General features: G+C 42.7%; 1 protein-coding gene across 2 annotated transcripts in view; it reads right to left on the minus strand.

The window, feature by feature from the left end:
• The window catches only part of abcc3 (ATP-binding cassette, sub-family C (CFTR/MRP), member 3), a 47,446-nt gene that overhangs the window by 8,907 nt on the left and 15,306 nt on the right, over positions 1–23,233 (minus strand). Inside the window, exons 5-23 of one of the 2 annotated variants that reach the window (XM_084078959.1) lie at positions 19,304–19,429; positions 19,038–19,099; positions 18,316–18,447; positions 16,087–16,329; positions 14,366–14,543; positions 13,672–13,833; positions 13,015–13,107; positions 12,593–12,796; positions 11,855–12,001; positions 11,171–11,258; positions 10,701–10,767; positions 9,620–9,746; positions 9,203–9,379; positions 8,665–8,832; positions 6,139–6,322; positions 5,884–5,989; positions 5,445–5,604; positions 4,315–4,522; positions 2,868–3,178 (exon numbers count right to left, since the gene is read on the minus strand). In XM_084078959.1, coding sequence (XP_083935085.1) covers positions 2,868–3,178; positions 4,315–4,522; positions 5,445–5,604; positions 5,884–5,989; positions 6,139–6,322; positions 8,665–8,832; positions 9,203–9,379; positions 9,620–9,746; positions 10,701–10,767; positions 11,171–11,258; positions 11,855–12,001; positions 12,593–12,796; positions 13,015–13,107; positions 13,672–13,833; positions 14,366–14,543; positions 16,087–16,329; positions 18,316–18,447; positions 19,038–19,099; positions 19,304–19,429 — 2,943 coding nt within the window. Of the gene's footprint in view, positions 1–2,867; positions 3,179–4,314; positions 4,523–5,444; positions 5,605–5,883; positions 5,993–6,138; positions 6,323–8,664; positions 8,833–9,202; positions 9,380–9,619; positions 9,747–10,700; positions 10,768–11,170; positions 11,259–11,854; positions 12,002–12,592; positions 12,797–13,014; positions 13,108–13,671; positions 13,834–14,365; positions 14,544–16,086; positions 16,330–18,315; positions 18,448–19,037; positions 19,100–19,303; positions 19,430–23,233 lie in introns of both variants that reach the window. The other variant, XM_084078958.1, reaches the window with a different exon arrangement.

Consider the following 23,233-nt stretch of genomic DNA (forward strand, 5'->3'; position numbering starts at 1 on the left):
TTTTCTGGAATGTAGATGTCTATAGTGTCCACGTCTTTGCCGAAGCGGTTTAGGAGGCGCCCGATGGGGACGCTATCGAAGAAGGCCTGCGGTGCCCGCAAGACCCCCTGGAGCATGTTGTCGTGCGTGAGCTTGGCCGCGCGCAGCATGCTGTAAGCCTTGAACAGCAGGCAGTTAGCCAGCACCAGCACACCTGAGAGAGGGGGGAGGGAGGGAGGGAGGGAGGGAGGGTACAGGTGACATCAGACACCCATGTTAACCCATTAAGACCTGAGGCCGATTCTACAAATGCCATCTAAATCAGTAGTTTCTCACACTTTCAAGATTTTTCAAAAATGTTCAAAAATAGCAGATGTACAAGCTTGCAAACTTGTAAAGCTTCTATTTTTTAATTGCCAAAGTGCTAAAATCTAAAATGACACAGATGCTTTCGTGGTTCTAATGGGTTCATTTGAGTGCTTCACTTGTCAGTGTTTCTCAACCAGTGGTCCATGGCATTATTACAGGTGGTCTGTGGGGAAATGTTTTTAAAAAAAATATATATATATAATGTACCTTTGTTCAATGTATCACAAATTTGTTGAAATAATATTTCATAAGTCCATCAAATTTAATAAAGTAAATGTTAACTAGGCATGGGACACATCGCAGCTCGATGCATTGTGAGCATGTAGATGTGCAATACCACACAACTACAGTAAGATCAGTTATGTAAATATTATTATTATTTAAAAAAGTAAAATGCATATAAAAAAGTGGAGAGGTGGGGCGATGTTGAGGATTGTTTGAATCATTCATCAGCCTCCATATGCAACCTGGGAACTGAAGAGGTTGATGCAGCACTATACTATAAATAATAAATCCAACCAATACACTTTCTCTTTCTCACACACACACACACACACACACACACACACACACACGTTTGTATTTTAAAAAATGCATTGTGAGCAATCTTAACACCTAAATCTAACCCCTAAAACTCTAACCCTAAACTAAATCTATTCCTAATTGTAAGCCTATTTCTAAAAATACTTTGTAACCATAGAACTACCATTTCTCTTGTGAGGTCCAGGAGCATTGTCCTCACAGTGTCGAATTCCCAAATTCGACCATTTTTGTTGTAAGTTTGTACCCCCTTTGGCATAATTTCATTGGTAAAGGTGCCCCTCTCCTACAAGGGCCAGACAATATGTTTTTGTGTAACCCCCCAAAACACATCCAAACACCAATTTAGTCAGAAAGGGGCAAGTAAATTAGTTTAGCTGCTTTCTCCCTAAACAACCACCAGAGGGAACCAAACATCACTAAAGACAACTACCAGATGAACTACTGTACTGTATATCCTCTACCTGTATTCCTTCACACAGGCCTCTCTCATTCACTGTGACTGTGTCAGGCAGAGATCTGACAGCTGACATGACATATTCTCAGACGAAAATATGCCATCTGTGGCATACACCGTTTGCCAGAGTATAAATTAGCCATTACCTGAAATAAAGAGAGCGTTTCCTAAAACCACAATACCATCAGCCCATATTCTCACAGATTCTAGATCAGTGGTTCTCAAAGTGGGGTCCGGGGACACCCAGGGGTTCTTGGGACTGGCTCCCCAGCAAAAGTAGTTAATATAGCATCACGATAATTTTATCCACTTTATCCATTTATATGTTGGCTATTCAAAAATATCAGATCTACAAGCTCACAGCGCGTCACTTCGTGCCGCGCTGCGAGCTTGTAGCTTATATATTTCTTAAAATCTCTGAAAAATATCGAAAATGTTTGGAATTTCTTTGAATAATCTTGATTTTTTGTTTTCTCTTCTGGGTCCCTGGCACAAAACATTTTCAGATGGGGGTCCGCGGTCAAATACATATCAATTTGGGGGTCATTGACTTGAAAAGGTTTGAGACCCACCGTTCTAGATCTTGAGGCCAGGCTGATGTGCATGATGTAATAGGGCGTGCACTCGTGAGTGTCAGTGTGCACACACGTGTGTATCCTTGTATGCCGTAATAATATTACAACATACTTCTTTATGTGAATATATTATATACTCATAATGATAGAATAAAGGTGCTTCTCAGGTGATGGAACTGATTTGTACCCACCCACAGACATGTATTAAAAAGGTCTTGGTGTTATGACTGGAGTTAGCTTCATTTTTGTATTGACTGCGTCGAAAAAATACAGTAAGATGGTCCTCAGTTTAGTTTTTGGTGCTAATGTGTAAGAAGTGCTACCTCTTGTGGTGATTAATGTAATGACAATCATAAAATAAATAAAAGAGACTTCTCTCAGCATGTTAAAAGCAACATCAAACTGCTACCTGCATGTACAGGTATGTATTATAATAATATACATACATGCACATGTAGGTGGCGGTGTGTGTGTGTGTGTGTGTGTGTGTGTGTGTGTGTGTGTGTGTGTGTGTGTGTGTGTGTGTGTGTGTGTGTGTGTGTGTGTGTGTGTGTGTGTGTGTGTGTGTGTGTGTGTGTGTGTGTGTGTGTGTGTGTGTGTGTGTGTGTGTCTGTGCGCAGTCTGCAGGCAGGACAGGAAGTGTGTGGGCTGCTGTGAGGGGGGTAAAAGGGAAGTAAAGGCACAACGATTAGGACAGAGCAGACCAGCGGACGGTCAACACACCCGGAACATCAACGGCTGAGGAGGAGGAACCAAGGCGAAAGTTCAGAGCCAGGTCAACAAAAAAGCTGCTGCACCAGAAAGCCATGCAGAGCGCCACTTGGGGAACAGGAAGTGCTCACAGACTTGCATTGAGCAGGAGAAGAAGAGGGGGGGCAAGGGCAAAAGGGGGGGTTGTTATTGGACGTCCGCAGCGGTGCCGGAGCCTCGTTAAACGGTCCCAGTACCTGGACAAACACGTATACGAAAGTCAGGGGCGCCACGACCACGGCGAAGATTGGCGTGTTGGCAATGATAACGATCATGGTGGAAATAGAGGCGAAGAAGGAGCCCAGGAACATGAGCACGGTGGACGGGAGAGACTCGTCGATCACGTAGATGTCCTTGGAGAAGCGGTTGATCAAGCGCCCTATGGGAGTGGTGTCAAAGAACGCCTGTGGCGTGTGCAACTTGTTGTCGAGCAGGTTAAAGTGCAGCTTCTTGCCCGCGCCGATGTTCCCCATGGCCAGGGTGAACGCCGAGCACATGACCAGAATACCTACATTGAGATGGAGGCGGGGGTGTGGGAAGGGGGGTCACCAGTGGAGGAGAGGGCAGGATAAAACGTTAGGGTTAAGGTTTTTGTGTGGATGTAGAAGGACTGTAGAATTAAAGTGAGACACGGATGCAGCACCTCTCCTGAATCCAAAGATGCGAGACGTGTGCCTTTTAAGTGCGCGCTCCCTCACTGAAAGAGGAACAGCAATGTCACAATACTACATTATCTATATAAATAAACAGTGCGATACGTGTTCCAACTGAATACTGATGGCTGAAATTATGCATAATGAATAAATCATAAGGAATTATGGCACACGCACACGCACGCAACACAATAGTACAGTACATACTCAACAGTAGAATTAAGTGTTCTTGCCTAATCCTATAATAATTCATTGTATACAGAGAACTACTATCTTGTAGCCAGAGTCCACAGTGCAATTAGTTGTTGTCACAAAGCTATTAGTGTTGCGATGTCCTGTTAATTTGTCCCATAGGCATACTGGAAGATATAATTTTTAGTTTTCTTTACAGTCCATGGTTTGTTCACATGCTAAGCAACTACCAGAAAATCAGCAAGGTCAGGCTGTGTGGATATACAAGCTACAAATTGTCTACTGTCCACAATTGTCAATTGACTTATGGACTAGATAGTAGTCCATAAGTTACAGCCATTATAATCACAACCGTTCATTTTGAAGTAATTATGTGGTTTCTTTTTTATAATTAAACATAAAGTGTGTTGATATGTGAAGCTTATCTCGCTGAACAAAACGTGTTAATATCATGAGCCTTTGTTTGCTACAGATCTTATTTTCTTCATTTATTCCAAACCCAATGCAAAAATTCCATCTGAAATGTGCTGTGGGAACTTCAAATTACATCAGACCTGAGAGCTGAATGAGCTCAGATTCTTTTCACATTATGATAATGTTGCTGAACAACAACTAAAAACTGTCTAGCAAGTCATTTGATTGTCCACCCCTTCTTTATTCCATGGTCTTGACCTAAACGACTCATGTCCCCACAACGGTAAAAGTTAACTAATATAAACAAAGGGGAACATGCCCGAAACATCGCTGTACGTGACACCTGCCGTTTTTGAATGCCCACTAACAGTAGACCTGTTCTCACCTTGTGTGAGGCCCAGTGCCGCATACACTCCCACCCTGCCGTGAACATTCACGTCCGTTCGGTTCTGTGCGGCGTCATTGGTCCAGTGGCTGAGCCAGACGTTTGCTCCGATGGCTGAGGCATTCTGGAGGGCGTACAGGATACAAATGACCACGGAGAGCACGGCGCCCACCGCCCTGGCATACTCCATATAAACCTTCAGTTTTACCTGGTGGAGGAAGAGAGGGTAACCATTTAAGCCCTATATACTTTGTTGACCAGATACTACCATATCGTTGCTGTCCGGCAGAAACCAGCTAACTCCACGCTTTTGCATTTTTTTCCATAAATCAGGGCCATTGAACATTGAACACCCATCTGACAAAAGCAGCTAACTCCATTAGATCCTCAAACGTTCTGCTAAACCAGCGAAGTCCACCGGAGTTAGCTGGTTTTGCTGACTCCAGGCTCCACCCCCTTTTGACCTCCAACCTCATTGTGAGCTTGGAGGTCCATTCAGCTGTTCTTATCAATAATGAACAAAACCTCCTAATTACACTTTTTTTAATTTCATGAAAAAGGAACATTTTGGAGCTGGTTCCTGCCGGACAGCAGAGATATACTGCCCAGACTAGGGACGGTAGTGTCCAAGTGGTTAAGATGGTAAGAATTGAGAAAAATATATAATACATCAAACTTACAGTATACATCTGGTTCCTATACTTTCAAAGATAGTGTCAGCTATGCCAAATATTTCTCAGATTCCTCCAAGCACTTGCCTTGAATTTGTTTAGATAACAGTCAAGTCATGCTTAATGTAAACTGCACTATTCGCCAACAGGGGGCAGATCTGCTTCTCTAAACCTAAAGGTAGCTCAAGGCCAGTCTGCATAGGAATCATAGCAGGGGTAATGTTTGCAATGTCAGAAATGTCCCCTATCAAGCTAATCTTATAGTATACTGCACATGGCCATACTGTAGATAAACCCTTTTAATCCTTTAGTCATGCACTGCCTCCCCCGAACCAGTCCTTAGGTCAATAGGTAAGATTACAAACTCAACTCTTCGCATGGGAATGAGGAGACTATTAGAGGCGTAACACTTTAGGCAGTAAACTGAGCGAGACAAAAAGAGAGAGACAAAGCACTGACCCGACCGGTCTCTGCGGTCTCTGCCTGGATCAGTTTGTTGGACTTGGGCTTCTTCTCCGCTTGAGGCTCGAGGGTTGAGGGTTTCTTTAGGCTGCATGTGTGCTTCCTCACAGAGCGGTTTCTGGGGTTTTCTTGGTCCGCTGAAATGATGCTGATCTGCCTGTAAAAAAATGAATGAATGAATGAATGAATCTGAGGGCAGCTTATCAAAGATAAACAAATAAGCTGTCAGGCCATTAACCCTACCAAACTCTATAAAATACATAGTTTTGTTTCTTTTCATGCATGCTAGACCCTGTAAGCCTTTCTTCATGTGCTTTGATCAAGTGCACAAGAATGACTTTAACTTCTTAAGCTACAGCCATCCTCTTTGGTTCAGCAATTTCTGAATTCCCAATAAAATCACCTTTGGTACTTTACTGATTAAAATGCCCAGTACCTTATAAACTTTCGCTTTTCTTCATTGAAGACCGGTTCATTTTCCACCATGTCTGTATGGTTACTAAGGGTGTCTTCGTGGAACTCCTCATCTTCTTCCATGAAATCTGCTGTAAACATGACCTACGTTATTTTGGTTACACTTCATATGGTACAACTCATTTGCATTGCAACTTATATACAAACTTACGTACTTAAGCATACAGTTTTATACTCCATATAAAAAAACGAGATAAAGAGCATATTATGGATATACCAGTTGCCTCGTCCTCCTCGACGATGTCCTCCAGGGAGTAATTCCGGAGGAACTCTGCGAAGGCTCCGTTCTGCTTGAGCAGCTCCTGGTAGGAGCCCATCTCAGAAACCCTGCCTTCCACCATCACCAGTATGTTGTCCACCTGGGGCAGGAAGCTGATGCCATGCGTCACCAGGATACGGGTCTGCAGGGAAATGACAGGAGCAATCCATCACTGGTAGAGACGTTTGATGATTGCGCAAGGTAAACTTCACCTCAAATGAACTCTCTGCATTTTACTGTGTAGATATCTATGCAAAGGAAATATTCACACATCCACTTTGTTCAGATGCAGGTGCGTTTGGACAATGACAACTGAAGCAATCATGAAAAAACTATTCATGAACAAAAATCCTGCACACGGCTCTTGCTCAGCAGCATTATTCAAATTGAAGACACACTCTTGATGAAGGTCCAGAGGGACAGAAACGTGTCAATTTGAATAAAAACTGAACTGTGTAGATGTCACAATGTGTTTGTATGTTGTTGTTTTTTTGTAAATCTGATCGATTTTATGTTATTATCAAACATTCTCGCAGCAAAGCCTCCCGCCGGGTCCGTTTGTGAGTTACTGTGCAGTGTGCAATAGTGATAAAAAAAGTAAAAAAAGATGGTTTTGCAACTGATTAGCTGACATCATTATTCGGTAATCGGCTAATAAACGGTTATTTAAAGAGAGGAAAAAAACAACTTAATCTTTTTAATTAATGGTGTAACCTAGCCTAAGGTATTGATGACCCACCTACCCAACACTCGTACATGCAAATAGCAGAATAATAATTTAATAACTGCATCATAATCTGCGCAGCTCACGCCAACATGTTCTGGTGTCAATCTAGTGCACACCGCACAGTCTGCTGAGCGTAAAGTTTGCACAATGCCATTCATTATTATGCAAATAAATATAAGCCGATAAGCATATATTTGGATATATTTTAATAAATGGCTAACCATAATATGTTGACATCCATATTGTGCACAATATGCGTTCATTCAATCACATGCTCACAGACAAGAAAAAGCCAATTCCCATCATAATACACGCTGAATTCTACATGTTTCCGTCAGACATAATCAACCTCAAACGGTATACAGCCATTTATCAGAACTTGTTGTCATGAATATGAAAAACCAACAAAGAGTAAGGAGGGTGTAATCAATGTAATAAAACTACAATAACCTACAATACTTTTACAGCGTCTTCAGTAGCAAAATAAATGACTGACAATGTTCTTTTATGCCGAGCCAATCTGTCTATCTTTTTTCTTTTCTTTTTATATTTTTGGGGCTTTTCTGCATTTATTGATAGTACATTGGAGATCTGACAGGAAGCGGGGAAAGAGTGGGGAGTGATACGCAGCAAAGGTCTCGGGAACTGAACTCGCTGTCAGGCTGCACTAGAGCCTATATATGGCACTCCTTAATAGGCCATCAGAGCCCCCAATCTGTCTATCTAAACCAGTGGTTTCCAAATGTTTTAGCTCCCCAAAAGAGAAATTGGACGTTTGCCCGGGACCCAAACTAGTGAAAATAGCAAGCGCTGTGTTGCAAGCTTGCAGATCTGCTATTTTCACTACTTCTCAATTTATTTTTTATTTTTTTATGAAATACTTTTGAAAAATGTTGGAATTGTTTTTAATTGATGAAAAGTTGTGATTTTGTATTTAAACTTTTGAAATAATATATTTGTTTTTTAATTTGGGAAACGAAAAAAGGGGATATTTACTTATTGTTTGGGAAACACTGATCTAATCTACGGTATATGAAATTCACTGTCAAAACTGTATGATACTGCGCTGCTGGTAATGTTTTGGACATCAAAAAGTTGTCTTGGGTGCATCGGTATAGAGGACATACTTACTTAAGTATCTGAAGTTACCCTAGTTTCCCTACCCTGGGGCGAACATTCTGCAATAGCAGATCTACAAGGCGTTGTGTTGTGAGGCCTGGGGCACCCCAGTCAACTAAGAATAATAGGCCTTTAAGTGGTTAAGAGGTCATCAGTAGAGATACCAGCACACCAATGTCCCTGGGCAAGAAAGCCTCGAAACAGTCCACATGCAGAGATTTATGCAAAAGAATGTTGTCTTTAATTTAAGACACGTGACTTTTCAGTATTTATGTGTCAATGCTACTGACACATAAATGTTCACTGTCAAACAAACCTGCAACTAGAGTCTCTGTCAGACTCAGGACTGAATATGCTGTTCTCACAATTGGTTTTGAAGCTCAACAGGTCCCTTCCTCAAACTAGGGCGCACACACACACACACACACACACACACACACACACACACACACACACACACACACACACACACACACACACACACACACACACACACACACACACACACACACACACACACACACACACACTCATAATTCCGGCTCCAGGAAGTGCAGTGACAGGATGACGTGGAGGTTAACTTAGTTAGGGGTGAGGGTAAGTGTCAGCCTGCAGTAAGACTTATCTCCTGTCCTCACCTTGCCCTGCAGTGCCCCCTCGGGACCAATGAGGTTGTCAAAGATATGTTTGGCCACGTGGGCGTCGACGGCAGAGAGAGGGTCGTCCAGCAGATAGACATCAGCCTCGCTGTACAGAGCTCTGGCCAGGCTCACCCTCTGTCTCTGGCCACCGGACAGGTTGATACCCTGGGGGATAAAGAGACAGTCAGTCGCTGTCGGGTGGAAACCTTGTATGTCCAAAACTGTTCCTTTTTTATTATTAATTTAAAAAAATAATTGTGAAAACAGTCGTTCTACAAGCTCACAACGTGACGTATGGCGACGCGCTGTGACTATTTTTGTGCGACACTCTTGTATGATGTAGTAGGGCATTAAGTTACGAAAAATATAAAATGTTGAAATATGGAGATACAAGGTTTCTGCCCGACAGCAACGAAAAGGTAAACGGGTGAAAAGATCAGAACTGTGATAATGATGGCTGAAAACAAAGAAAGAGTGGCATCTAAAGAAGAGAGACAAAAAGTAAACGTAATATTTAGACCCATCCCAATAGCACCTTCTCTCCTATCTCCGTCATGTCTCCCCCAGGTAGGACTTCCAAGTCAGGGGTCAGGGCGCAGGCCTCCAAGACGCAGCGATACTTCTGCTCATTGTAAGCTTTCCCAAACAGAATGTTGTCCCTCAGAGTGGCATTCTGGATCCAGGCCTGCTGGGGCACGTAAGCCACCGAACCCTGGAGATGGAGAGGCCGTTATGGTTGAGGAACTAGAGCCATGTACGTAATGTGACTTTTAGGACACATGATACCATGTGTGTATTTCAAATTATCGTGAGAATTAGGGTAAACAGCAAAGAAAAATAAACAAATAGATAAAAACATAAATGTGAACGGAAAGGCAATGTGATGATGCCGGAAGGAACAGCCTGCTACTTATGTACGTACTAATGTACGATCCTGCAGGCGAGCGCTTACCCGAATGGAGACGTCACCCTCTAATTTCTCCATTTCCCCCAGCAGAGCAGCAATCAGCGAGGACTTCCCACAGCCCACATGGCCCACCACAGCTAGCAGGGAGCCCTGGGGCACCATCATACTGAGGCTGGGAAGGGGAGAACAGCGGCAAGTAGAATAGCTTTTAATTTAAGACACGTGACTTTTCAGTATTTATGTGTCAATAGCTTTCACAGAGCCACTAAGGTTTACATGGATTGGCTCCAGTGCAAGAATGTATTCACAGGAAGACAGACACACACTGGCTGTGGCACCAGGGTAGACACCAGAGGGGACTGTGTGGTCCATCGTAGGCAGACCACTTCTGGACAGAATGTCCTGTCCATCAGAGGCAGCCTACGATGGAACAGCCCCCCAGTCAGTCTGAGGGAAAGCCCCATCCTCTGTACCTTTAAAACGCAACTAAAACCATGGTTAAAAATGTCGCACACATGGGAACATCGATAATGTTTAAACTCTGATCTTTAAGAGTAGGTACCAGATTTTTTTTTGAGGATTGTTTTTTATTATGCTTTTGGTTAGGTATTAACTAGGTATGGGTTTGCAATGTGATTTTAGGTAGGTATTGTATTGTTATATAAGCTAGCAGTCATTTTGTTTTTTGTTTTATGTATTTGTGTGTACTGTATCGTTTTATATGTGGGTACTAGGGATGGAAATGAGCTCCCATAAGCTAAATCCGGCATGTTTACATGAGATCATGTTCAGCTGACTGTGTTCACGTACATGTACTGAATGTGCATTAACATGCATTGTCCCGTCCAAATAAACAAATAAAGTAAAGTATAAAGTAAAAGAGACGTTAGCGTTTACCAGCTAGTGTACAATTGCAGGGTACTAGTACAAATGTGACAGCAGTATGCAATAGGTAACACTTTTCAAATCAGCAGGCTCAGGCATGAAAACACACATGTTGAAATGCATCACGTTGTTATGGTAGCACTTGTTGTGCAGGTACAGCATAAAGCAACAGACCAAACCACATGCCAAAGAGTCGGTGATCTGTGTTAGTATATGAACGTTTTGGAAGTGCTGAACATACTTGTGCAGAAATGGAGGATCTTCTTTACTCCAGGTGAATTTTCCATTGACAACAGTCACTGAGTAATCTGTTAGACAACATAAAAGCAATCAGTTCTCAAATCAGCACAACATTTTGCTTTGGCGACAACGAAGAGCTAATGAAAAATGAAAAACATTTATAAACTTGTGCAAACTCAAACCCCCATCACGTACAAATGGGCTCTCAGCCACGAGGTGACAGGTGAGAGTTGATGACTGATTGCTAAAACCTTCTATTCTAAGAACCCAGCCTGTTTCAGACAATGTGGGCATGAGCAGCAGTAACAGTGGTATTTCCATTGCAGGAAATTGACACAATAACAATGCACATCCTTTAATGTTGGCACGGCGCCACGACAACCGTCCTTGTCAGTTGGGATTGTTTGCACCGCTGGGCACAGAAGCATGTGTAATGTTAAGAGGATGGGAGCAGCCATGCTTTATTTTTACCTGTAGCCGTGTTTTTCCTGTCCACTGACTCAGGGTCCAACTCATCGTGACTCAGGAAATTCTGGATACGCTTCAGAGAGACGCTGGCCTGAAGGACAGAGTAAACACACACAGTGAATGATCGATGTGTGCGCGGCGGGTGTGTGGAAAAGAGTAGAAAGGAGGGGAGTGGAGTAGAGAGGAGTGGAGAAGAGAAGAGAGGTTTGGGGAAAAGAGGAGTGGAGAGAAAACCAGAGGCAGAGTGGGTCAAAGAATACAGAAGAGTAGAATAGAGTACAGTACAGTAGAGTACAGCAAAGTGAAGCAATGGTTCCTAAACGGTGTGCTGAGGCACACTGGTTTGCTGTGAGACTAGTCCAGGTGTGCCTTGGGATTTTGTGACAACCACACATACTATACAGCTGCAAAAAGTTATTAATTATTTTCTAATTTACTATATCAGTACCTTTCATTCATTTCACTCACTTTCCCAATATAGAGACATATTCTATACCCTAAAAGAAATACAATTTAACCATTTTCAAATTGGTGTCCCTATTATGGGCAAATGATTATAGAAAAGTTTCCATTTTCAATTTAATACAAAAAAAGAAATCCGAATTGAATTTTTCCTACGAGTACAAAACGGAGCACGAAAAGTTTGAAAACCACCCCAGTAGAGAAGAGTAGAGGACAGGTTCCTACCTGCACAATGCTGCTGATGACTTGTGGCAGCATGCTGAGAGGGAACCTGAGGATGTTGAAGAGAGAGAGGGAGACAAAGGCCTTGTCTGCATCCAGGATGTTATTTTCATCCACAGTCACATACACAGCAAACGTTGTCATGGCAACCTGAGAGCAAAACGGGAGAAAAAAAGAACACTCGTACATCCAAGGCACGCAACTCTGCGGTACGGCTGTACCGACAGCAGTCCGTACCGCAATGGAACCCAATGAGGCTGAACAGCACAAGCTAGCTACAGTAACCTAGTAATGGCTAAACAGTGGAGTAGGTACCAGTTTTGACATTATCACACTAATGGGGCTATCACCGAAACGCATTGCTAGAAGCACGTCACAAGCAATACCATTGTTTTCCTACGATATGGCGCGCCTGTCAGACGCCCCTTCTCTACACAGCGGCTGTTTGCCAAGACTTCCTGTTGCAGTTTACCCAGAAATAAACTGTTATAAATTACAAAATAAACTTACAGAAAACAATGAATTATTGTTTATTATTTAAGTTCTATTAAATGCTGTCAATGTGGCCAATCAAAATGTCAATCAAAATGTCAACTGAATACCTTGCGAGTTTTGTGGGGACCATTTTAAAACTGTGGTAAAAAAAACTGTGTTGTATGATACCATTGTGCTCGCTGCAGATACCCGCTTAATTCAGGTGTGCAATTTCCCCACTACCGTCTGTGACTGGACGGAACGTACCAAGAAAGGTGCGCTGGTCCAGGCCATGGTAGAGAGGGCTCCCAGGTAGGCTGTCTTGCGCAGCAGGATTAGCTCGTTCTCCCGGATGGCCAGGACCTTATCCTTGAAGGAGTTCTCCCAGGCGTACAACTTCAGTACTTTGATGCCATTCAGGATCTCATTCATCAGCTTGATGCGAGCGTCTTTGTACTGCATTTGTTTCACCTGACGCCGAGAATGGGGAGAGAGGGAGAGGGGGAGAGAGAGGTACAGTAGATAGTTCAAGGACACCAGAGACATATTTTTTTTATGTTTGAGAATGAAATCAAAGCAGACACACCTGTAATACATGTAAGGCATTGAACTGCGAGCACACTTTTCATTTGAAGGCTTTTGACCTCTAGTATTCTCTACTATACATTACATGGTATGACTGCACGTACCTGATAGGCTCGTGTCTTCATGGCTATGGCTGCGTTTAACGGGATCAGAAGGATCATCACAGCCAAGCCTGCCAGAACCGATGGCCCGAGGGTCTAGAGAATAAAGCACAAATAATGCCCAGACAGACATATAGACATTGTCAATTCACTGGGCATTTACATTGATGCAAATATCACAAGACACAAAATGGCAATAAAGGGTTCCTTTAAAGAAACACTTTTTTTCACCGTTATCTCCATACTATATATTGGTCCTCAGTCTCCTCACTAATGCTCATCATTGTAGATATTTCAATCCTCATTAATTCTAACTATAAGATAATGGAAAGTACGGCCTTTGTTTTCCAGGAACATCAACGCGCTTTGTTGCATCAATACAAATATAAATCTAGCTTGAACTTCTCACTGATGATGTCATTGGCAGGTACATTTTAGTTAACCACTACCTCTGAGAAACAGAGCAAGTAGATAATGGTCGTAAAATTGAGCATTAGTGAGGATCAATATGGAGGTATGGTTGTAAAAAGGTTAAATGTTACTTTAACACATTAAAACTGGGAAAGCATCCGTGTCGTTTTGGTGGGGTGTTTTTCTTCCGTGGCTTGACCCGCTTCGCCCGCCCTGCGATAATTGTGAGTATTATATTATATTTATTACCTGCCAGAGGAAGTACAGCGCCAGCACAATCTGCAGTGGAGCAGACCACAGCATGTTCAGGAAGGTGGTGAGATCCATGAACCTTTGTGCATCCACAGACATCAAGTTAACAATCTCTCCCACCGTTGATGAACGCTTGGCTGCATTGGTTATAATCAGCGACTGGAGGGCAAAGGCACAGAGAATAATATATGTATATATCTTCAAAATGGCTTAGTGAAATTTAAACTTAATGTGGCATGCACACATTCACAACTGTGGCATGTACATGTGAAGCGCACAGCTTGTAAATCTTTATATTATCGTCAAGTTGAGTAGTAAATGTTAATTGAGCGTGTATATGCATCTATACTGTATATTGCAATTCATAATTGAGTGTGTAATGGACCTAAGAGTATGTGTGTGCATGTGCATGTGCATTTGCGCGCACGTGTGTGTGTGTGTGTGTGTGTGTGTGTGTGCGTGCGTGCGTGCGTGCGTGTAGAGCCTAGTCCATAGTCACACCAATGATTTGCAATTCAATGAAACCGTTGCAATGCGTTGCAGAGAAAAATTGCAGCGGTCTGAATTGCCCGATTGCAAGTGGTTCTGTTGCAAGTAATTGCAAGTTGCACCTCATTGCAATGAGAATCACTGGTATGAATTGGTCTTAAGTGTGCTTGTGTGCGCGACGCGTGTGTGTCAGCGAGTGTACCTTCCTGTAGATGGCTCCTATGATAGCTGTGCGTAACCTCATGCCAGTGACGAAGCAGTATTGAAAGTGCTGGTGGAGGATGAGTGTCTGCAGAAGGGCGGTGAAGAACATGAGGAAGGCCAGTGCATAGCCCGACCAGTCAGGAACTCCCTTCTGCTGTGTGAACCGGATCAGCAGCCTGAGGAAATTGGGAAAGGGTTGGAGAAAAAACATTTCATTGGAGGTTGTATCTTTAAAGCAGGGACTACAGGGCCTAAAGGCATTCCATTGTTAAAATCATTGCATTGATTGCACTGACTGATAGATGCTAAATGGTGCCTTTATATAGCGTCTTTCTAGCCTCGCGTGGCCAGACAATATCACACGACACACTGCGTGGATATTAGTCTGGTCCCTATCAACGGTAGATTTTTTTCCAAGGGGCGGTTACAAAAAGATCCAAACGGACTCTATTGGTTAGACCTAAACCAATCAGAGCAGTGCCTCCTTGTACGAACCAATCAGAGCAGTGCTTCCTTGTGATAAGCCCGCCTACATTTGGATACTGGGCCCTGGTTGGTTCTGCACAACTGCGGAGGGAGAGAAATGAAATCTCTATGGATGGGGGCCAGACCTAATCTGCCGAGGGCTAAAGTGCATGCAATTTTGCAAAGGGAGATTCGTCTGGAACCAGGCTAGCATCTTTCTCCAAAGGGCTAGTATAAAGTGCGTTGTATTCACCTATTTACACCCATATTCAAATGCAGATGGCAGAGGAAACCATGGAAGGCACCAACTTGCGCATCGAGATTAGTTAGTGTTGCAGTGTCTTGCTCAAGGACAGTTTGACACACAGCCAGGAAGAGATAGGGATCAGACCCGACGGACCGGGAACCTTCCAACTCCAAAACGGACGCTCTATCTTATCCTGAGCCACTACACCCCCAACCCCAAGATATGAGACGTATCTTGGTTCTTACCCCATTTCCCCCCCTCTCCAACACACACACACACACACACACACACACACACACACACACACACACTCACACACTTCTTGCCATGCAAAAAACACAAATGCATCTCACTAGCATGTCACCCATCATACAATCATCTCCACAATCCTCCGTGGCTTGTCGCCCAAGATGTCATGATCTTATAGTAAGTTAATTTACACACCATTTGCCTGAGGCAAATAACCAAATATATCTGATCTAGACAGTAGCAGAGGTGGGCAGTCACCAACGCTACATAAACTACATAAGCAACTGATTTTCTGAAGAACAGTGTGACAGGAGTGTAAATTACTGGGACTATTTATTTTGTTGTAGTTATTTGGCTGTATTATGCTATAATAAACCAAATTAAATAAATCTATATGAATGGTCTGCAAATAACATGTTGACTCAGATAGCTCAGCTGTGTAGCTGTTTTTCATATGACATCAGTGGAAACAATCAAAACAGTTTGATCAAGAGCAGGCCTTAATACACATGTTTCCTTGCAACCTGTCACTGTGGCTTGAAGATGAAACAGATTTCCATACTACACTGAGTTTGCATCCCAAACAAAGACAGCGCATAATGTCAAATAAATACAGCTACATGTATAATACAAATTTGCATGTCTTATCATGCAAATCAATATGCAAAAACACAACATGCAAAGCTAACTCCATGGAACAGTGCATGCAAGTAATGTTCTTTTACACTGTGGCTGTTGTGTTGTTGTCCCTGACTCACCTGAGGAGCTGAGGCTGTACAAAGGTGATGAGGTCTTGCAGGAGTTTGTAGGCTGAGCCAATCAGGAAGTAGGGTCCGAAGGACTTGATCAACGCTCGCAGGAAAGACGGCTGTCTGGGAAGGCCTTTCTTTTTAGACAGCAACACTTCCACTTCCTCCGGGCTGCTCTCACCTCCTACGTGATTGGTTGTCTCTGCTGACCCGGGCTTTGTGTACAGAGCCTCTGCAGCAGGGTTCTGCTCGCTAGAAAGAGGGGAGGTGCAGGTGTGTTTGGGTAGAAGAAAGATACTGTAGCATGAACCAAAAGCTGAAGCCAAAGGACTAGAACGCCTTTGTTGTTTTTATGTTCATAGTTTATGAGTTGAAACAATTAAGAAACCGAAGACATACTAAATGATCCCTGTGGATGTGCAGCACTGGTCCATTTAACGAAAGTGTAAGGTTGATTTGCGGTTACATTTGTTAACAAGCGTCACACATATTAATAATGCATAATGCATTACTAGGACAAGGAACACTCAAACATTTTCCTTGAGGTTTTATTATGATGCTGGCCATTTATCAAATAATGCTTTTCTCTCTTATCTTTTAGTTAAGTAGAGTTAGGCTGCAGCAGTGGTATAATTGCTGAAAATGTGTGAAACATAACAACTGAGATGTGGATTCAGCACTCCACCAAACCGGTTTCCACAACTCTTCGATATCCTTTTTCAAGTCTTTGTAGTTTGAACGGGGAAAGAGAATACACAAGTTTGGCGGGGAAACCACAGGATAATCACAGAAAGAAGAGAAGAGCATGCCATGAAAGAATAATGGAGGTTATACTCATAGTTCCCAAGCTGTTGTTAAGTGTGTTTCTACAAGAGACGTTCACTGAGAACGGTTTGCCTTTGTATAACCACATGGACCTGGGGCCCCATTCTTAGAGGCAACCAAGCTGCTTTGTACTTGGAAGTTAAATAAGCACATTACACAGCAGTTCTGGATTAAGTTCCAAGGTTCAAGGTTCTTTATTGTTACGTCTTGTATAGAGGTACGTAACATAAGAGTAAAATGTACTTTTCTTGGGTTGAGGAATGCAGTGCTGCAAGAAGTCTAGAACTACAAGTTCTACAGCATATGGGACAGTTGGAGTCTGACAGATGGGTGTGAAGCTTTAAAAACTATTTCTTTCAAAGCCAAAAATGTTCTCTATGTATACAAAACATATCAGTGCAGCAACGGTATAAATATATTCTTATACCAGGCGTTTAACCTTTGCAGAGATTAGTTCTGTGTACACAACACTCTTTACAGCGTTCCACTTCAAGTTCTCCCCCATTGCTTTCCTACTGATCTCTGAAGATAACTGAATATCTATGTTACAGCAGTGGTAATGGTTTGACAAATAAGATGTAGCTGCCTTCTTAATAGAATGGAGTGGGAAAGACCTGAAGTGAAATTGTATCTGTGCAAGCAGTGACATGCACAAAGGGGAAATCCCATACTCGCGCGCACACACACACACACACACACACACACACACACACACACACACACACACACACACACACACACACACACACACACACACACACACACACACACACACACACACACACACACACACACACACACACACACAAACACACACACACACACACACACACACACACACACACACACACACACACACCCACACACACACACACACACACACACACACACACACACACACACACACACACACACACGTGTGTGTGTCTTTCTGAGAAAGGAGTGAAAGGTGGAACTATTGTTGGCAAAAGGCCATATTAGGCTTTGTACCCTTATGAACAAAGGGAGCAGTTGTACTCACAGTGGACATTGGTGAATCTAAGAAAAGCTCGTCTCTGTGGAGGCTAGACAGACATACTGTAATAGTTTGAGACAGCAAATTTGAACAACAGCAATAATATTTCCACAAACTGTGACATCGCAACTTTCCATCCATTGGTTCATTTGTGTTTCCTTTCTACACTTTCACTTCGTTCTCTCCTTCCCATTCTCCAACCACCTCGATAGATACAGTACTTTTATTGATCCCGCGGGGGAATTTCAGTCGCCCAGAGGCAGCACAGCAGTTAAGAGTTACAGATACCGTGACCTGGTATCAGGTGGCCACGTGGCTAGTTGAAGCCATGCGACTAACCAAAAACCACCTAGAGCCACCAGGCTCTCCTGCCATAACATGAGGTGTTGGTACTGTACCTGTGTTCTTTGGCAAGTTCCTTGTCCCACTCTTTGAGGAGCTTGGGCACCACCTCCTTGGACTGGTCCTGGTGGTTCAGGGACCACAGGTCTTTAGCCTGCAGGGGCATCTTGTAGCCTTTAATGGCCATGCTGAAAGAGAAACGCAATGTAATCATAAGCACTTCCAAGTCTTAGATCAATGAATCATTATTTGAGAAATGACAATAATGGGTGCAGACAGAAATCAAATTTTGCCCCCGACTTAACCACAAGAACCCTAGCATCCCTATTCTGAGGTGAACATTTTATTTTAAATCGGCGAGTGGCTATTTTCAACAAAGAGATTTGCTGTAGAGGGGGGGGGGGGGAGGACAGGGCCAAGTACTGGGGGACCCCAGTAAACAAAGTATAAACTGTAGGGTTTAACCACATGAAACCTAGTGTCCCTGGCAAATATTTGTCAAAAACAGCAGATCTACACTGTACAAGCTCACAGTGCCTCACAGTGCGTCACAATGCGACAAGTTGTGAGCTTGTACAGTAGATACAGGCTATGTTCAGCAAAGAGATTTTATGTAGAGGGGAAAAGGAGGCCTAGTAGAGAGCCCTGGGGGGCGCCGGTCAATGAGGAATATAGGGTTTAGGTGATTAAGTGGCTAACAAAGCAAAAACAGATAAATAATGTATGCGTGCAATGTGTGTATGTGTGACTGGCCCTCCACAGAGCAGAGGAGGCCTACCTGGTGAACCACCAGAAGGTTATAGTGGAAAGAAAGCCTGCTGTGGACTCAGGGCATGGATTCTGCAAAGAAATACAGTACCGTAGATTAGAAGTAGAGAAAATAGGCCAGACAAGGTTATACAACAGCTGGTTCCAGTCGGCTAATTTGATTAGACAAAGAGGTATTCTGGGCCCGCTGTTACACTGTATATCACGCACGGCTGTGCGTTTCGCTTGTGGCCAAGGCATAAACATCATTAGGCTGTAGTGGCGGGTCTGACTCACCGGGTCTGTGACGTCGCTGGAGAAGAGAGGCGGCTTCTCGTTGAAGCAGCAGAGGATGAGCTCCAGCACCACCAGGATGAAGTAGAGGTAGAACATGGCGAAGCGCAGCTTGTCTGGGACCTCACTCTGAAACACCAAACAACACAAAGTGCTGTAAAGGCCTGATTTATGTTTGGTTTGCACCACGCTGATGTAACACGCGATTACTTGTGATTTATGCTGGTTCTTGAAGCATGCACGAAAGTGTGACACATAAGGTTTCATAAGGTTACTGACTGAGTTTGATCTCTATATCTGTAGTGTACTCCACTTCCTATGAATACCATCCATTTCTCAAAACATCTCGATCAGTTTATTGTATAATGAAAAGCTTTATCTCCTAAGGCGCTGAAAACGCTTGGGTGTTTTCCAAATCATATTTGTACATGGGATAATGTGTTGAATCAACGTGATTACAGGAGCACAAGGAGTGCAGTGGCCTGGGATGGCCCTGCCTCACAGCTGCCTGCCAGTCTCTCTACTTCTTTGACAGACTGCCAGAAAAGCACACGCCATGTTCACATGCGGCATGCATTTTAAGTTTTGGTCTCATGGGCTTTCAGTTTGTTGACAATAGGAAAAACTCAAATGAACTCTGCCTTGCCTTTTAACCCTTTAAGACCTGGAACGCATCTGTGTAAAAAAAAAAAATAATTGTGAAAATGTGTGCAAATCTTTGAATATATATATATATATTTAAAGCGACCATTTTCAACTCAAATCATTGCTTCTGGGGGTCCCTGGAACAACATATTTTGAGATGGGGGTCCGCGGCCAAATACATATCATTTTGGGGGTCCTTGACATGAAAAAGTTTGAGCACCACTGCTATAGAAACACATTTTTCCGAATACTGTTGGGTTGTAGAAGACATTTCTAGAATCGGCTTCAGTCTTAAAGGAGCACTTCACCCCTGGAAGAAGTCCCAGTCACTCAATGTTAATAATATTAGTAGTAGATAACAGTAGCAAAATTTCAAATTTGCACCCTATGGCCAGAAAAATATAGAAGTCTGTGTTTTTGACTGGGGTTTGACTGGATGACTGGGGTTTGGCTGCATTACTACAATGACCACAATGCTTTGGGGCACTGCACTTCCTTGTGGGGAGGAGGCTGCGTGGGGGCGTGGTCTACATTGTAACTTTCCCCTCCCAGTTCTCACTACAACATATCAACAACAACACATACAGCACATTGGCCAGTGTTGCCACGTCTGCTTATTATAAGCGGCTGGTTTCTAAAATGTAGTTGATATTTGGGCTCGTTTCCAAATGTTTTGATTGTTGTTTAAACCAGTGGTTCTCAAACATGTTCATGTACTTTTCCAAGGACCCTCATCTGTGCACTGCGCGCCAACATATTTGCCAGGGAGACCCTACCAAAAATGTGTTGTTAAAATGTTTAAAAAATATTCCACAATCTGCACTTTTTTCCCCTCAAGATTTTTTTGAAAATAGCAGATCTACAAGCTCACACTGCATCACATCCTTACACGTTGTGAGCTTGTAGATCGGCATTTTTCAAATAGCCCATGTCTAGGTTTAAAGTGCTCTTGGCTTAGGTATTTTCTTTTGGGCTTGTTTTCATATACCTGGTTGCTTATTTCTCTCACAAGATCTGGCAACACTGAATGCTTTAGAATGATGAATGTCTAAACAGTCCGGTGCTGGTGACATGACGTCCATCTTCTACTTGGGAGTCGGCCATCCATGGAGATGCGGCATAGTCAACAATATAATAATAAAACAAAATGTTTCATACTCATGTCATGTGTGACTCCGTATATCTGAGAGCATAATGTTTCACTGTCATTTCCAGTTATATTCTTTGGACTAAACTAAACCGTTTCATGCTTTCAATTGGTGTATGGATAATATTAGGTTTTACTATAGCCTATTGTATCTAAGACCAGTAAAGTTTAATCCAATGTGCTGGGGTCCCCAGAAAAATAATGATTACATGTACACAAGTAAATACTAACAGAATGAACAAGAGTTTTTCACTATTATATCTGTAATGCTTACAGTCATGTAATTATGTACCATTCTGACAAATTAAAGACCATCTACTATATCATGAAACAGTTCAAAAGAACCCTTATAGAATTGGGTGTTCATACATTTTGTCATTATAAATGCTTACACAATGTAGAATATACCATGATCAATGAGTAGAGCAAGCAGTTTGTAAATGTAACCGTTTTATTTAGAAAAATTATATATATGAATATCTCGTGAGTCCGAGGTCTTTCTTCATCAGCAGTTCCTCCATTCTGTCCTGTTGAAAATAACACATTAGATAATTAGACTTGTAGATTAGATATCATCCGAGGTGAAGCCTAATTTATACTAATATTGCATGTGAGCCGAAAATAGCAGACCTACAAGCTCACAAAGTGTCGAGTCTGACGCGTTGTGAGCTTGTAGATCTGCTATTTTCGGGACCCGACCCGCGAGTCTATGGACGAAATAGCCGTGACACATGACTGTCATGGCGGCGCTTCAACCTGGTGTTTGCACTTTCTACATGTACAATCCGTACATCTACATAAACGTTCAGATTTCAAATATAAAGTGCTTATCCCATGACCACGGATGTTACAATTTGAATCGGGTGGGTCTAAGTACCAGTATCTTCCGTATTATTTAATAAAAAAACATTTTAATCCGATCGGCGGCCATTTATTATGCCGACCCTATCGGTGGGGAGGTTTATTGCACTTCCCATACATTATATATCAATGAGAAAATGGCCACCGATCGGATAAAAATGCTTTTTTATTTAACAATACGACAGATACGGGTACTTACACCCACCCGATTCAAATTGTAACATCTGTGGCCATGGCATAAGCACTTTATATTTAAAATCTGACGAGAAACAAAGCATAAATTAGGCTTGTCACACAAGTGTTTTAGCTTAGCATTTGGCTAGCTATTGGAACGGTACGGTACAATGTAAACAATGGGCTGCGTGCATCGCAGTCTATCAGAAGTTACCTACACATGGTACACTAGCCTAACTTTATTAATCTCTAACATTAAAGCAATCAAGTACAATTACACGTTGGATTATTATGTCAAGTTGGCATAATGTTTACAGCAATCATACTTACTCTAAAGTAATCCATACAAGCTGTGTCCATGTCCAGCATTATTTCAGCACGCAGCCTGTTGAATTCCTCTGTGGTGGAGCTGCTCTTCTGTGTTTTATGGTTCAAATAAATATCTGTTGTGTTCTCCAGTGGAGAATCTCCACTGAGTGTTTACCGACGCTATTGTACAATTGAGGAAGGGGAAAAAAAGAAGGCTGGTCCCACTCTTTGGGAAACACCCCCTGGGGTGTGTGGGTTTGGTCTCACTGAGACACCATGTAGTGCGGACATAAGGTGAGCTGATCCATCAGCGTCATTTGATGCGTGAGTATCTCAAATGAGATACTCACGGATAAAAAATCTAAAAACACAGACACAACACAAAAAACACACCAGGATCATGTTTATGGGTCCTAGACCTCATAAAAATAGGATTTTTTATCAAAATCGGTGAAGTTTCCCTTTAATGGGTTAAAATATTGATGTGGCTGCTAGTTCCTCTCCCTATATTCTATGGCACAATGCTCCATTTCTATTTTTGCATTTTGCAAGTTGTATCTACGTACTGTATCTAACCTCCACCACTTCCTGTGTCTTAATCTCTGTGCTCCTAATTTACACGATCAATCTGCCAGTCAGTCTGTCCTGCTGGAGGTTTTTGCTGTGGCGTTTTGTGGCGAGTTACGGTCTGTGTTACTTAACCCTACAGCGCTGGAGGTTGAGATACTGTGTAGAGCCGGTAGGCAGCAGGTCTATCGAAAGCTGCGTTATGCTTCGCTACAGTATGTCCCTGCATA

The sequence above is a fragment of the Gymnoscopelus microlampas genome, assembly GCF_963454915.1.
Source record: "Gymnoscopelus microlampas genome assembly, chromosome: 14".
NCBI lineage: Eukaryota > Metazoa > Chordata > Actinopteri > Myctophiformes > Myctophidae > Gymnoscopelus > Gymnoscopelus microlampas.